Source organism: Bubalus bubalis, chromosome 7 (genome assembly GCF_019923935.1).
Source record: "Bubalus bubalis isolate 160015118507 breed Murrah chromosome 7, NDDB_SH_1, whole genome shotgun sequence".
In the NCBI taxonomy this organism is placed as follows: domain Eukaryota; kingdom Metazoa; phylum Chordata; class Mammalia; order Artiodactyla; family Bovidae; genus Bubalus; species Bubalus bubalis.
Window position 1 is genome coordinate 50,765,539 of NC_059163.1, and position 14,576 is coordinate 50,780,114.

At 37.3% G+C, this 14,576-nt stretch overlaps 1 protein-coding gene across 6 annotated transcripts in view; it reads left to right on the forward strand.

The window, feature by feature from the left end:
• The window catches only part of NFXL1 (nuclear transcription factor, X-box binding like 1), a 59,592-nt gene extending 51,172 nt beyond the window's left edge, over positions 1 to 8,420 (forward strand). For all 6 annotated transcript variants that reach the window (XM_025290086.3, XM_006045873.4, XM_045166293.1 and 3 more), the window contains exons 21-23: positions 3,863 to 3,949; positions 4,759 to 4,812; positions 6,848 to 8,420. In XM_025290086.3, coding sequence (XP_025145871.2) covers positions 3,863 to 3,949; positions 4,759 to 4,812; positions 6,848 to 7,021 — 315 coding nt within the window. In that variant the 3' untranslated portion in view covers positions 7,022 to 8,420. The remainder of the gene's footprint in view (positions 1 to 3,862; positions 3,950 to 4,758; positions 4,813 to 6,847) is intronic.
• The last annotated feature ends 6,156 nt before the right edge of the window (positions 8,421 to 14,576 follow it).

A 14,576-nucleotide genomic window follows, 5' to 3' on the forward strand; every position in this document is an offset into this window, starting at 1 on the left:
ATTGGCCTATCTGTTTCTGTAAATGCTTAATTTAAAAATCAGCATTGTTTGGCAGCTTAGTTTTCGGCAATTTAATAGTTAAAGAGGATTATTTTATATTGGAACTGAGTTCAGTGCTGTTTTTTGGACAGAATCTGTGTTCTGGATTTGAGGTCTCCACATAAGTGACAGTGTGAGTAATGAAGTGAGTTTCATGATTTAAGAAATGATCTGGAATGAACCTTTGTTGCTCTTACTTACGAAAGATTTTTATAATCAGTATTCTGTTGTGAAAATGTTACCTTAAAAAGACCTCACATACTCAGCCTTATAAAATTATAAAATAACATTCAAACTTGGAGAGAGTTAATTTTAAGATAAAGTTATGGTTGAAATGAAAAAAAAAAAAAGATAAAGTTATTGGTAATGGAGGAGTGAAAGGGCAAAAGCTAATGGTTGGAAAGCTCAGTGGTAGCAAACTACATACCGTTTGACAAAACTTAGAAAGGACTCAGGTCAGTTGTCCTTTTCCTTGACTTCCCTGTTTACACTCTGGACTCTTACGAAGATTTCTTTACTTCTGATTTTCCCTTTCTCAGTTACAGTTGTAACTCCTTGTTTTCTTCACATTATTATGGTTGTTCGCTAAAGCTACTCTTTCAGTTTACTCATTTACTCATCTATTCAGCAAATATTTATTGAAAATCTTTTGCTTTTATTGAGGACCTTTGCATTTCTTCTGCTTTTACAGCTCCAACTATCATTTCCTGGGATGGTTAATTTCTGAATTTAAATTTATAGGCCTAAGTTTTTCTGGAGTTGGATCCCTAAGTTTTAGGTTTTTAAATGGATCACCTCTATATGAAAATCAATACTCAGTCAAATCACTTTTAATCTGAAATGTTTCTCAGGTTTTCCCTCAAACCTCATCTTACTATCCAAGTACAATTTGCCACCCCTTAGAACTGGCAACGGTTTATTCTTAGACTTTGAAAACAGCTTCATAACAGATTTCCATGCCTCTAATCATAATATTTCCAATCCAAGTTCTTCACTGTTTCTTAAAAATAAGCATTTTATAAGGTATACAAATACAGAATTATGACATAGGAGGGGACTCTATCTTTGCCTGCTTGTTTAGTCATATCCCCTGTTAGTCCTTTCTGTGATTTGTTTCTTAAGTGCACTGACACATTAGCTATATTCCGCTTGAATATGTTGTACTATTTATGTTCCTTCTGTATAGAATATATATATTTTTCCCTTTACTGTCCCATTTGTAGAATCCTGTTTATGCTTACTAGCATAAATGCAAGCGTTTCTTGGTTTGGGAAGGTTTTCTTTCCTTCTGCCTCCTTCTGAAAGGACTTAGGTGCTCCTTCCCTTTGACTTCCTTTATACTTTGTACTAGGTTCATGACTAAGAGCTTTGTGATTATAGGGATGTGTGTAACCTTGTTTACATAGACTTATTGAAAGGAATAAAAGAGATAATGTTATATAGCATTTAGCACCATGACTACTCTATGTTTAATAAATAGCTGCTATGATTATTATTATTAGTTTAGCATTTACTATATTAATTTTTTCCTTATTGTATCCCCTGTTCCTAATGCAGTGCTTGGCATGTAATAGGTACTCTATAAGTACCTTTTGAATGAGAAAAGATATGGTGATCTTTCTTCCAGACTGATAGACTTAATAGCCACTAACATGCAGTATTTATTTTTGTCTCTAATGTCTGTCCATGTTGTTTTTTCTTTGGACTATTGTTGGACGACAAGACTCTGTTTATCACCAACCTCAGCCAGAATTCTCGGCTATAAAGTCCTTTCATTGAAGTGTATGTCCTTTGCTCAGGATTTGATGATCTCATTTCCTTACTCTGGTAGATTTGAACTAAAAAACTAGTGTGGTGAGGGTGTGGTGAGAAAGGAGCAACTTGGTACCAATAGATACCCTTACAGCAAAAAGGACATCTGGCAGCAAGAAATGTGGAATGAATAAAAGGCAGACAAAAGATCTACAGAAGCAGAGTTTAGACTATTTAAAATAAAGACCACTTATTTTATTACAGTTCAGTTCAGTCTCTCAGTCATGTCTGACTCTTTGCGACCCCATAAACCACAGCATGCCAGGCCTCCCAGTCCATCACCGACTCCCGGAGTTTACCCAAACTAGTGGCCATTGAGTCAGTGATGCCATCCATCCATCTAAACCTCTATCGTCCCCTTCTCCTCCTGTCCTCAATCTTTCACAACATCAGGGTCTTCACATCACAATGAGTCAGCTCTTCACATCAGATGGCCAAAATATTGGAGTTTCAGCTTCAACATCAGTTCTTCCAATAGACACCCAGGACTGCCCTCCTTTATGATGGACTGGTTGGATCTCCTTGCAGTCCAAGGGACTCTCAAGAGTCTTCTCCAACCCACAGTTCAAAAGCATCAATTCTTTGGCGCTCAGCTTTCTTTATAGTCCAACTCTCACATCCATACATGACCACTGGAAAAACCATAGCCTTGACTAGATGGACCTTTGTTGACAAAGTAACGTCTCTGCTTTTGAATACGCTGTCTAGGTTGGTCATAACTTTCCTTCCAAGGAGTAAGCATCTTTTAATTTCATGGCTGCAGTCACCATCTGCAGTGATTTTGGAGCCCAGAAAAATGAAGTCAGCCACTGTTTCCCCATCTATTTGCCATGAAGTGATGGGCCCAGATGCCAGGATCTTCGTTTTCTGAATGTTGAGCTTTAAGCCAACTTTTTCACTCTCCTTTTTCACTTTCATCAAGAGGTTCTTTAGTTCTTCTTCACTTTTCTGCCATAAGGGTGGTGTCATCTGCATATCTGAGGTTATTGATATTTCTCCCGGCAATGTTGAATCCAGCTTGTGCTTCCTCCAGCTCAGTGTTTCTCATGATGTACTCTGCATATAAGTTAAATAAGCAGGGTGACAATATACAGCCTTGACGTACTCCTTTTCCTATTTGGAACCAGCCTGTTGTTCCATGTCCAGTTCTAACTGTTGCTTCTTGACCTGCATACAGGTTCTTAAGAGGCAGGTCAGGTGGTCTGGTATTCACATCTCTTTCAGAATTTTCCAGTTTACTGTGATTCACACAGTCAAAGGCTTTGGCATAGTCAATAAAGCAGAAATAGATGTTTTTCTGGAACTCTCTTGCTTTTTCCATGATCCAGTGGATGTTGGCAATTTGATCTCTGGTTCCTCTGCCTTTTCTAAAACCAGCCTGAATATCTGGAAGTTCACGGTTCACATATTGCTGAAGCCTGGCTTGGAGAATTTTAACCATTACTTTACTAGTGCACAAATTGATTATAGTCTTGATGTCACCTCATCAATAAAACTGTATTTTTTATTATTTCATTACGGAGTCAGTGAGATACAGACAGTTTAGAATGATTTTCACCTCAGCTTTTTTTTAAAAAGATAAATGGTTGAGAGAAAAACTTGTAGCTCTCCAAAAAAGACTCTCTAGAGCCACACTGTGGTGATAGCCACTAGCCACTTATGGCTATTTAAATTAGAATTTTAATGAATCAACATTAATATGTGACATGACATTCAGTTCCTTGATTTCAGTACACTTTGAGTACTCAGGCACCATCTGTGGGAATTGCTACCCCTGTGAGTATAGAACATTTCCATTGCCTCGGCTAGCTGTGTTGGATGGCACTACTCTAGCACCTCCCTGGAGGCTTCAGAAGAGTAATAGGAAGCGATAAAGAGAAATGAAGAATAAAAATGAAATAATAGGCATAATATTAAGCTGCTAGATAAATTTTGCTTTTTTATGGCCTGCAGTTACTACAACTTTGAGGGACATCTTTTGAAGTAAAAATTTTAAAAATTTTATTTGTAGGAAGTGCAGTGCAACAAAGTACGTGAAAATCAGATTTCCATAGAATGTGACACAACATGCAAAGAAATGAAGCAGAAAGCATCTGAGGTAATGTCACGTTAAATGTCATTTTTAATGTGTTAGTGGCCTTTCCTTATTTATTTTGTACATTAAATTCAGATGCTTATTATGAAGAACTTGAAATCTCATCCTTTTTTGTTTTTGTGATAAAAGCCTAGTATGTAGGCCTATTTTAAAACTCTCAGATGTGCTGGTGTGTGCTAGATATAATCTTTATTGTCTGGGGTGTACTAGATTTTCCCATACTCTACCAGTTAGTGGATGTACTCTGGAACATAGTTGCTCATCTTAATGTTAAAGCTTCCTGAAAATTATGTTAAAATAATACAAAAATAAAATTTTAGGATTCTTTGCTGTTTGGGTTACTTTGTGTCACTATTTCCCTCCATTAACCCAATCAGTGAATAAACTTTTGGTTTTGTTTGAAACTAAGGATTCCCTTCCAGAGAGGGCGTTTTAGGAAAATGGTCAATTTCATCCCTAGGCAAACAGTAATATTTAATAATTGATTATAATCTTAATATGGTAACTTAAGAGTAAAAGTCCAGTTTTAAAAGTATTTCAGTTTACAGTGTTGTAACTCTGTGTATTATGATCTAGTATCTTATAGTTGTTCAGCTGAATAAGATAAAACACTCGACTTCCGCTCACACCCTGTTAGATAGTACCCTAGTAACACTTCTCAGTGTATAACATTTATGGTTCTTTAAATAATTTTCAGTATGAAGCTCTCAGAAGTTGTTATAGGTTAGTGGAGCCTGGAATGAAAGATGTTAAAATTCTGTATAAAATTTGGTGATTGCAATGTTAATTTAGTTTTAAATGTCTATAAACAGTTAAAAGAAGCAGAAGCCAAAGCTGCCCTTGAAGAGGAAAAACGAAGACAACAGGTAACAGAAAACACCCAAACTTAGGTCTTTTTGCATAATTGTTAGTTTTTATGCAAATACAAGATACGTGGAAACATATAAACATAACATATAAACTAGGTCAGCTCAATTCTGGACCGAAACTCTAGTTCCTTGTAAAACAAAAATTATCCGTTTGTTTCAGTCCAGGTATCCTGAACCTCTGAAGGAAGCATGGGACCTTGTATGTGCCCAAATATTCTGTGTATTTTGTGTATTCCCAATTGCTTCCTTGTTGATTTCATCCATTCTCCAGAGATAATGCCTCTTTTGGTTTGAGTGACGGGGGGTCAGGACATGGCAGCATCTGTTTTAAGGCATCCCCTGGAGTGCATGTCTTCACTCGTCTTACTGAGTTGTAGATTGTCTGTGACAGATAAGTGCTGTTTACTAACCAATACATTTGTTTTAATAATACACCTTCTTATTTCCCCATTAGACTCTTGAATGCCTTCAAGAATTCTTAAATTTTTATCTGCATTCAAGATAAAATGTGTTACCTAGAAAACAAGTACATTCTTATACCTCCTGTTTGCTCAAATACTGTATTTATTGATCATATATTCCAGAGTGGCTTAACTTTCTAATAGTGACATATAATTTTTTGTCAGTTTGCATTTTGAGATACTTCAGTGCTTAGCAAGTAGAGTACATTGTATGTAAACTACCACCATTATGAATGAAGAAACTGAAATTTCCATGTCTTGAGAGAGGGTATTAAGAATAATTCATGTAGCAAGGTGGGATAAAATAACCTCTCATGTTTTATGTTCTGTAAAGTTGATTTGCCTAATATCAAAAAATAAATTATCAGAGCTAATGCAATAAAACATGGGTTGACTGGAATCCTGGAGATTATTATTAATAGTCTGGGGTGTCCCTTCTTCTCCTTTTTATAAGCCATTATGGAGAGAAATCTTAAATATAGTCTCTATTTACTGCCTTTTAAACAGTGTATAGAAGATAATTTAAACCACTTTTGACAACTGTGAGTCATCATTTATGCATCAGTTATTTTACTGTGTCAGTGGTTCTCAAGTTTGACGGCTTTTAATATATTTTGACCTTTTGCTGTATATCACAACCACTTGAGAATATTTTGATATTTTGGTTCATTGAAGAATGTCACTTTGTGTTAAATTAAGTATTGAATATATGTTAGGTCTTCAGATGTGGTTTATGAGAAAAGTTATGGATATGTTAACTGAAGTTTCTATTTCCTTCTTTTAAATGAACATTTATAGATTTTTGCATGAATATTACATATATGTTAATAAGTACCAGGCTTTAGTTAATAACAATGCAGTGTATAATATTATATTGTCATGCATTAAAGCTTAATAAGTAAGTTCTTTATAATAGACTAAAAATCTGCATTTTATAATGAGTGTCATCTAGGTATCCTTTTTTAAAGTTATTTTTTAGAATGAGTTTTTATGTAATTCTACTTTCTAAAGGAGTCATTTTGGTTTAAAGTATGAAGCATTTTTCCCCTGAAGAATTTTTACTCTGTTTTTAAATGTATTTGATTGAGAGGAATCAATTTCTAGCAGCTTTTTCTATTCACTCACTTGAATGTCTTCCATACAAGTCGTTAATATTTGTTACCAGCATTGTGTAAAACTGGAATTATAGGTATCTTTATCCTAATGGGTTGTCTGTTTGCACTAGCTGGAAGCTCTGTATTATAGAGTCCCATTAACTACAGATTAATGGTGCTATATAAAACTAATGTCTGTATTTTAAATGAGATGTTTCTATATTTAGTATCAAAAGCAGGCCATCAGTCTGAAATAGTCTCTTTCACCACTCTCAAGTTCCAATTCTTCTTACCTCAACTCTGAATTTGTTGAATAAGGTCAGTAGTGGAAATATAGTATTTTAAAAAAATCAAATCTGTATATTAATTATATACCATTACTATTAAAACATTTCCCCAATTTATTTTTGTCTGAGTGGAAAAATTCAAGTCAGTGTGTGTATTGAATTTAATAAAAATGATACTGTTTTGATTTAGGCTGAACTGGAAGCTTTTGAAAACAGACTGAAGGGTCGTCGGAAGAAGAACAGGAAGAGAGATGAAGTGGCAGTTGAGCTAACCCTATGGCAGAAATATAAATATTACCTCTTTCCACTGTGTGCAATTGTGGTAGTAGTGTTTGCATGGTACATAGCCCATGCTGTGGATTAAAAAATGTTTGACTTGTTAATATACCTCAGATTAGATTTAGATAAGTTGTTAAATTTGGAATATTAGAAAGCAGATGCTGTAGAACACAATATATATTCACATTCATCTCTGTATTCTCTTTGAACTCTTGTTAGAAGGATAGAATGTTAAGCTTTATCTTAAGTAACATCCTAAAAGTGGCACTATAACAGTATTTAATAGTAAAAGCATGACTGAAATTGTAAAATATTTCATAAGATGTAGATAGTGGCAAGGTAACATGTCAGTTGTTTGTTGTGCTTCCTTGTATTAACATACCTATTTCATTTACTATTTCAAGCCATCTTTTTTTTTGGCAAAATTAAGATGAAACTGAGCCATATATGTAATTAGAGGAATATTTCACAATGTTGTGGTTACTTATTAAAAGGTACTTTTCCTGATCATGTAACTTTGTACTTTTTAAAAATATATATTCTCTAAAGGACCTCTTAAATTATAACAAGAAGCTATATAATTAGACTCTAGAAGTTGGTTTATTAGTGAGGAATTTTTATCAGTTATTACAATTTTATGTAGTATATTCCTCAGAGGAAAATGTAATTGTTTTAAAAAAATGCTAGGCTAGATTCCTTACATGTGGTTATTTCTCATGTAAGAAGCTTCTATCTGAAGTTGGCATGTTCTGTAAAACTTATGTGTTTTTTCAAAGTAATAATAAAAGAAAAACTAATATTTATGAGCAAAATATGCTGAGCACAGGCTTATAAGCTTTATGTATGTTATTCTCATTTCTTCTTACCACAGTCCTATTGGTAGATTTTTTTTTTCAGCTGGAAATAATCAATTCTTATGAAAACAAGCTAATACAGAAGTATCAATAAGCTGAATCTCTTTGAATTATAAGTCATTTTAAATGGTTTTGATATTTAATTTTTGTACGATTAATGTTTTCATTAAAATTTTTCATACCAAATTTTTAATGTAGAATATTTACTATTTAAAACATTCAGGAGCCTATAATTTTATCAATATATAAAACTCTAATGCTTGTTACAAAACATAGTAATCGACAGGTACTAAAAAGTGGTAGAAGTACTAAGAAGGATTTTAAAATTTTGCTTCCTTTAACTCAGTTTGTTTAATGTTACGTTCCTGAGTCAAGTATTGGCTGGTGTCTAAAGTGGGAAGGCAGTCATTCCTTTCTTTATTGTATTTTTCTTTTAATTTTAGATTTCTTTTTTATCTTTCCCAATGTTACTGGGTTGGTGTCTTAGAAGCTCTAAATCAGAGCTCTTACACTCAAGTCATTACCTTACTGTAATCTAAAATGAATATTAATTAAATGATTAGGTGTCCACATTGGAAGCTCTTTTCATGTATTTCAAGATCTTGGCCTAATAAACAGACCTGAAGATTAGTTTACGTCTGTTTGTTGGGTTTCTGTTCTTGCTAAGTTTTCTTTCCAAGTTTTGCAGAAGAATTTAGTGAGCAGAAGAAGACTGAGTGAATAACCCAGTTTGCTGTTTTTTATTTGACTGGCTAGTAGCTCAGAGCTTAATTAGCCCAGAGTCACACAACTGTGCATTCATTTATTCAATCAACAGATGCTTTTACTGTGTGATGGGTACTCTTTAGGTACTGGAAATAATGGTGGTCCTTTCAGGGACCTGCTAAAGAGTAGAAGAAAGCAGGCAGGAAATAGATACACAATAAAATGAACGTGATTTCATGTACGGTAAGTGGTGTTAAAAAATGAGAGAAATGTTACAGAAAGTGATGGGGTTGGGGGAGCGTGGGGAGCGTGGAAAGGCACTAACTACTTAAATTGAAAAAGCCCCTCTGAGGTGGGGACATTTGAGTTGTGACCTGAATGACCTTCAGTTGATGTTCTGAGGGAAAAGTCTGTGAGTGAGAGAAAGCAGCAAGAAGCAAGTCTTTAAGTTGGGAGATGCTTGGCCTGGCTGAGGAATAGGTGGAAGAGCCAGTGTGTCTGGAGCTTAGTGAGTGACAGGGAAAGAGGATCCAGGGCCAGTTCCTAGCAGGGTTGATAGACCGTGGTATGGAATTGGAGTTTATTTCTAGTTGCAGTGGGCAGCCATTGAAGGTTTTAAGTGGGGAATAATTATTTGTTAATTCAGACTTAAATTGAAGAAAGTAGGGAAAACCACTAGACCATTCAGGTATAACCTAAATCAAATCCCTTATGATTATACAGTAGAAGTGAGGAATAGATTTAAGGGTCTAGATCTGATAGACAGAGTGCCTGATGAACTATGGACAGAGGTTCGTGACATTGTACAGGAGGCAGGGATCAAGACCATCCCCATGGAAAAGAAATGCAAAAAAGCAAAATGGCTGTCTGGGGAGGCCTTACAAATAGCTGTGGAAAGAAGGGAAGCGAAAAGCAAAGGAGAAAAGGAAGGCTATAAGCATCTGAATGCAGAGTTCCAAAGAATAGCAAGGAGAGATAAGAAAGCCTTCCTCAGTGATCAATGCAAAGAAATAGAGGAAAACAATAGAATGGGAAAGACTAGAGATCTCGTCGAGAAAATTAGAGATACCAAGGGAACATTTCATGCAAAGATGGGCTTGATAAAGGACAGAAATGGTATGGACCTAACAGAAGCAGAAGATATTAAGAAGAGGTGGCAAGAATACCCAGAACTGTACAAAAAAGATCTTCACGACTCAGATAATCATGATGGTGTGATCACTCCCCTAGAGCCAGACATCCTGGAATGCGAAGTCCAGTGGGCCTTAGGAAGCATCACTACGAACAAAGCTAGTGGAGGTGATGGAATTTGAGTGATTTCAAATCCTAAAAGATAATGCTGTGAAAGTGCTGCACTCAATATGCCAGCAAATTTGGAAAACTCAGCAGTGGCCACAGCACTGGAAAAAGGTCAGTTTTCATTCCAATCCCAAAGAAAATCAGTGCCAAAGAATGCTAAAACTACCGCACAGTTGCACTCATCTCACACACTAATAAAGTAATGCTCAAAATTCTCCAAGTGAGGCTTCAATAATATGTGAACTGTGAACTTCCAGATATTCAAGCTGGTTTTAGAAAAGGCAGAGGAACCAGAGATCAAATTGCCAACATCCGCTGGATTGTGGAAAAAGCAAAAGAGTTCCAGAAAAACATCTATTTCAGCTTTATTGACTATGCCAAAGCCTTTGACTGTGTGGATCACAATAAACTGTGGAAAATTCTGAAAGAGATGGGAATACCAGAGCACCTGACCTGTCTTTTGAGAAATCTGTATGCAGGTCAGGAAGCAAAAGTTAGAACTGGACATGGAACAACAGATTGGTTCCAAATAGGAAAAGGAGTATGTCAAGGCTGTGCAGAGTACATCATGAGAAACACTGGGCTGAATGAAGCACAAGCTGGAATCAAGATTACTGGGAGAAATAGCAATAACCTCAGATATGCAGATGACACCACCCTTATGGCAGAAAGTGAAGAAGAACTAAAGGGTCTCTTGAAAAAAGTGAAAGTGGAGAGTGAAAAAGTTGGCTTAAAGCTCAACATTCAGAAAATGAAGATGGCATCTGGTCCCATCACTTCATGGCAAATAGATGGGGAAACAGTGGCTGACTTTATTTTTCTGGGCTCCAAAATCACTGCAGATGGTGATTGCAGCCATGAAATTAAAAGATGCTTACTCCTTGGAAGGAAAGTTATGACCAACCTAGACAGCATATTAAAGAGCAGAGACATTACTTTGCCGACAAAGGTCCATCTAGTCAAAGCTATGGTTTTTCCAGTAGTCATGTATGGATGTGAGAGTTGGAATTTAAAGAAAGCTGAGCACCAAGGAATTGATGCTTTTGAACTGTGGTGCTGGAGAAGACTCTTGCGAGTCCCTTGGATTGCAGAGAGATCCAACTAGTCCATCCTAAAGGAGATGAGTCTTGAGTGTTCATTGAAAAGACTGATGCTGAAGCCGAAATTCCAGTACTTTGGCCACCTGATGCGAAGAGCTGACTCATTTGAAAAGACCCTGATGCTGGGACAGATTGAAGGCGTGAGGAGAAGGGGCCGATAGAGGATGAGATGGTTGGATGGCATCACCGACTCAAACATTAGTTTGAGTAAACTCAGGGAGTTGGTAATAGGGAGGCCTGGCGTGCTGCAGTCCATGGGGTTGCAAAGATTCAGACGTGACTGAGTGACTGGACTGAACTGAATACTGTTCTTTTAAGATAACTGTCTTCTGTATGGAGAAAAGACTATGCAGATGAGGGTGAAAGCAGGGAGCAAGGTAGGTGGGAGGCAGCCAAGGCTGGAGGGGCTGCTATGCTGGGATTCAGTGATGCAGGCCTGCAGTTCCCATGGTTCCCTGTTGCCCTGGAGGAGTGACCTGAGGACACTGCAGAAACTGCTGTGCAGTGAGTCAAAGGGGAGGAAATAAATTCTTTAAGGTCAAAAATAAATTTTGTCCAAATGCTTAATGCTAATTTGTTTTGAAGTTATTAAAGTGATACATGTTGACCTTTTTGCTTCAATCTGAGCCAATTAGAGAAGGAATGGAAAAGTTACCAAATAGCCACTCAGAATGACACAGATAAAAATGTGAATGTGATGGTCTTATTTTCCTATTTACTTGTGTCATTATAAAAATTTATTAGTTTACTTTTTGAAATTTGAGGCATATTTATGTTGAAATCTTTTAGTTTTTCAGTTTAAACAGTTTTAGGGATTGAGCAACACCTAATGTTTGTATTTCAGTTAATTTCACTCCTCAAATCTAAATTAAATTCAGAAAATCTCAAATAAGGGCTCCCCTGGTGGCTCAGACTGTAAAGTCTGCCTGCAATGTGGGAGACCCAGGTTCGATCCCTGGGTGGGGAAGATCCCCTGGAGAAGGAAATGGCATCACACTCCTGTACTCTTGCCTGGAGAATCCCATGTACAGAGGAAGGAGCCTGGCATGCTACAGTCAATGAGGTCACAAAGAGTCGGATATGACTGAGCAACTTCACTTTCACTTTCAATCACAAATAAGTGGGTAAAATCTTTGCTAAATTGCCAAATGAACTTGACTGAAGCAAAACATTGAAAATATTTGCTTTTTGCCAAGAAGTCTGATGCTTGAACTTCATGGCTATGAATGTTAAACTTTCTAAACAGAGGTAAGTATCTGTGTTAGTGTTTAAAGATATCCTATAGGAATTTTTGACTCTTCACGTTATTTCTGGTGACCCAAGGACGACTCCAGCTGTTAGATTTGCCCATACCTGCGTGCTAGGAAGTGAAACAGAAGTCTGAGCTCTGGAGCTAGAGTTGATGTAAAAGTCACTGTGTCTCTTTGGTCTGTGGAAGGTGCCTCTTTTTTGAGTGGCAGTGATGTAGACCTCCCGAAGCCTTGGACCTTAGCGTCTCCCTGTGAGGTAGGAGGAGGAAAGGGCAGAATACTGGCTACTACCTCTGAGAAGAGATGTGAATTTGGGAGGGTTGAGAGAAGCCAGAAACCCCTCTGCTTTCTCTTAAGCGTGTCCATCCTTTTCTTGTGTTTCAGAATCTTGGTCTGTTGAGCAAGTTTAGGTCTGTTGCTTGCCAAGCTGCTGTTCTTGCTAAGTTTTCTTTCCAATTAATGCAAAGACATGTATTTCAGTGGTACTATGAGGAATTATCCAATATAGCCTGAAATTCCACAGTCTAGATTCATCTGAATTAAAACATTTCTAGGGAGAAATTTTCTAGACATCCCTAACTAACTTCATCTGGCTGTTGTGTATCTTCACACAATGGTTTTTCCTTGTAACGCTGCACAGTACCTATCTTTGAATTCTCTATTTGTTTATTATCTGTCTCCTTCACTAGCAGGAAAGCTCCACAAGGCTGGGGGTGCAGTTTTGCTTACTGCTGTAACTCTAGAGTGGGAAACTGTGCCTAGCCACATAGCAGATGCTGGTTTTAGTTCTCTAGGGCTGCCATGACAAATTATCACAAATAGAGTGGCTTGAAGCAACAGAAATTTATTCTCTCACAGTTTAGGAGGTCAGATGTCCAAAATAAAAATGACAGCAGGGTTGGCTCCTTCTGGAGACTCGGAGAAAGAAAGCCTTGCACACCTCTCTCTCAGCTTCCAGTTTGGGGCAACAGTCCTTGGCGTTTCTTGGTTGGTAGATGCATCAGTGTGTCACCCCCATTTCCACATGGCCTTCTTGTCTATGTGTGTCCTCTTCTGACTCTTTAGAACACTCTGTAGTTAGGGCCCACGCTACTCCAGTATAATCTCATTTTACCCAATTACACCCGCAAAGACCCTATTTCCAAATAAGGAAAGTTATATATTTAGTTCCAGGTGGACATTAATTTTGTGGGGGGGAGGGGGGGGACACTATTTAACTCACTGCAGTGCTCAGTAAACATTTGATGGATGAATGAGTGGATTCACAGTGTAATTCTGGGCTGTAAACTTTTGGGGCATTTTTCATTACTGTCTTAATGTACTGCAGGAGGTAGGGGTTAAGAGGTCAGTCTAGTTCCAGATTGCTTGGACTCCAGTTCTGGTTCTATCCTTTTCTAGTTGTGAGGTCTTGGGCAATTACTTAACTTCTCTTAGACTTCATTTACTCCTCATCTGTAAAACAGAAACAAGGAGAAATAGTAGATTATTATGTGTCTACAACTATTTTAACTGTTTTTTTTTAAATTGGAGTATCATTGCTTTACAATGTTGCATTAGTTTCTGCTGTACAGTGAAATGAATCAGCTATATGTATACATATATCCTCTTAGACCTCTCTCCCCGTCCCGCTCCATCCTACCTATCTAGGTCATCACAGAGCACCAAGCTGAATTCCCTGTGCTATACAGCAGGTTCCCATTAGCTATGTCTACAACTGTTTGAAAGCACTTCTTATGTTTGTTTAACCCCCATGACAACTTATGCAGTGGGGCTGTTCTCATTTTACAACAGAGGAAATAGGTTTGCTGCAAGAATTCAAAACTGAAAAAATACACGTCACTTTGTGAAGTGTCTGGCATACAGTGCTTAGAAATTCTTAACTATGATGATAGATAAATGTGACTTAATGTCGTGAGTTCTCTTACAGATTGATTCACAAATCAGAAAAATGAATTGTAAACTGGGACATCTCAGTTTTTGCTCATGTGGTCATTATCATTGAGGAGGTATCCTCAGGAAGGGGTTTCCCCAGGGGCTCAGCAGTAAAGAATCCACCTGCAGTGCAGGAATTCAGGTTCGATCCCTGGGTCAGGAAGATCCCCTGGAGAAGGAAATGTCAACTCCAGTATTCTTGCCTGGAAAATGCCATGGCAGAGGAGCCTGGAAGACGACAGTCCATTGGGTTGCAGAGACACAACTGAGTGAGAATAAACGCGCATTCTTAGGAAAACTAGACAGGATGTGGGCAGTCAAATGGCAGCCCTAGAGGTGGGGAAGACTAACACTAGATATGTGAGGGTGTTAGAAATAAAAGTCTCTTGAAACTTTTTATGGGCCAGTTCTTACTACCTTCTTCCCAGGGACTACTCTATAGAATAAGGGATTAATGCCCCAGAAATAGTATATACAGCAAACAGTATCTACATGGGCTA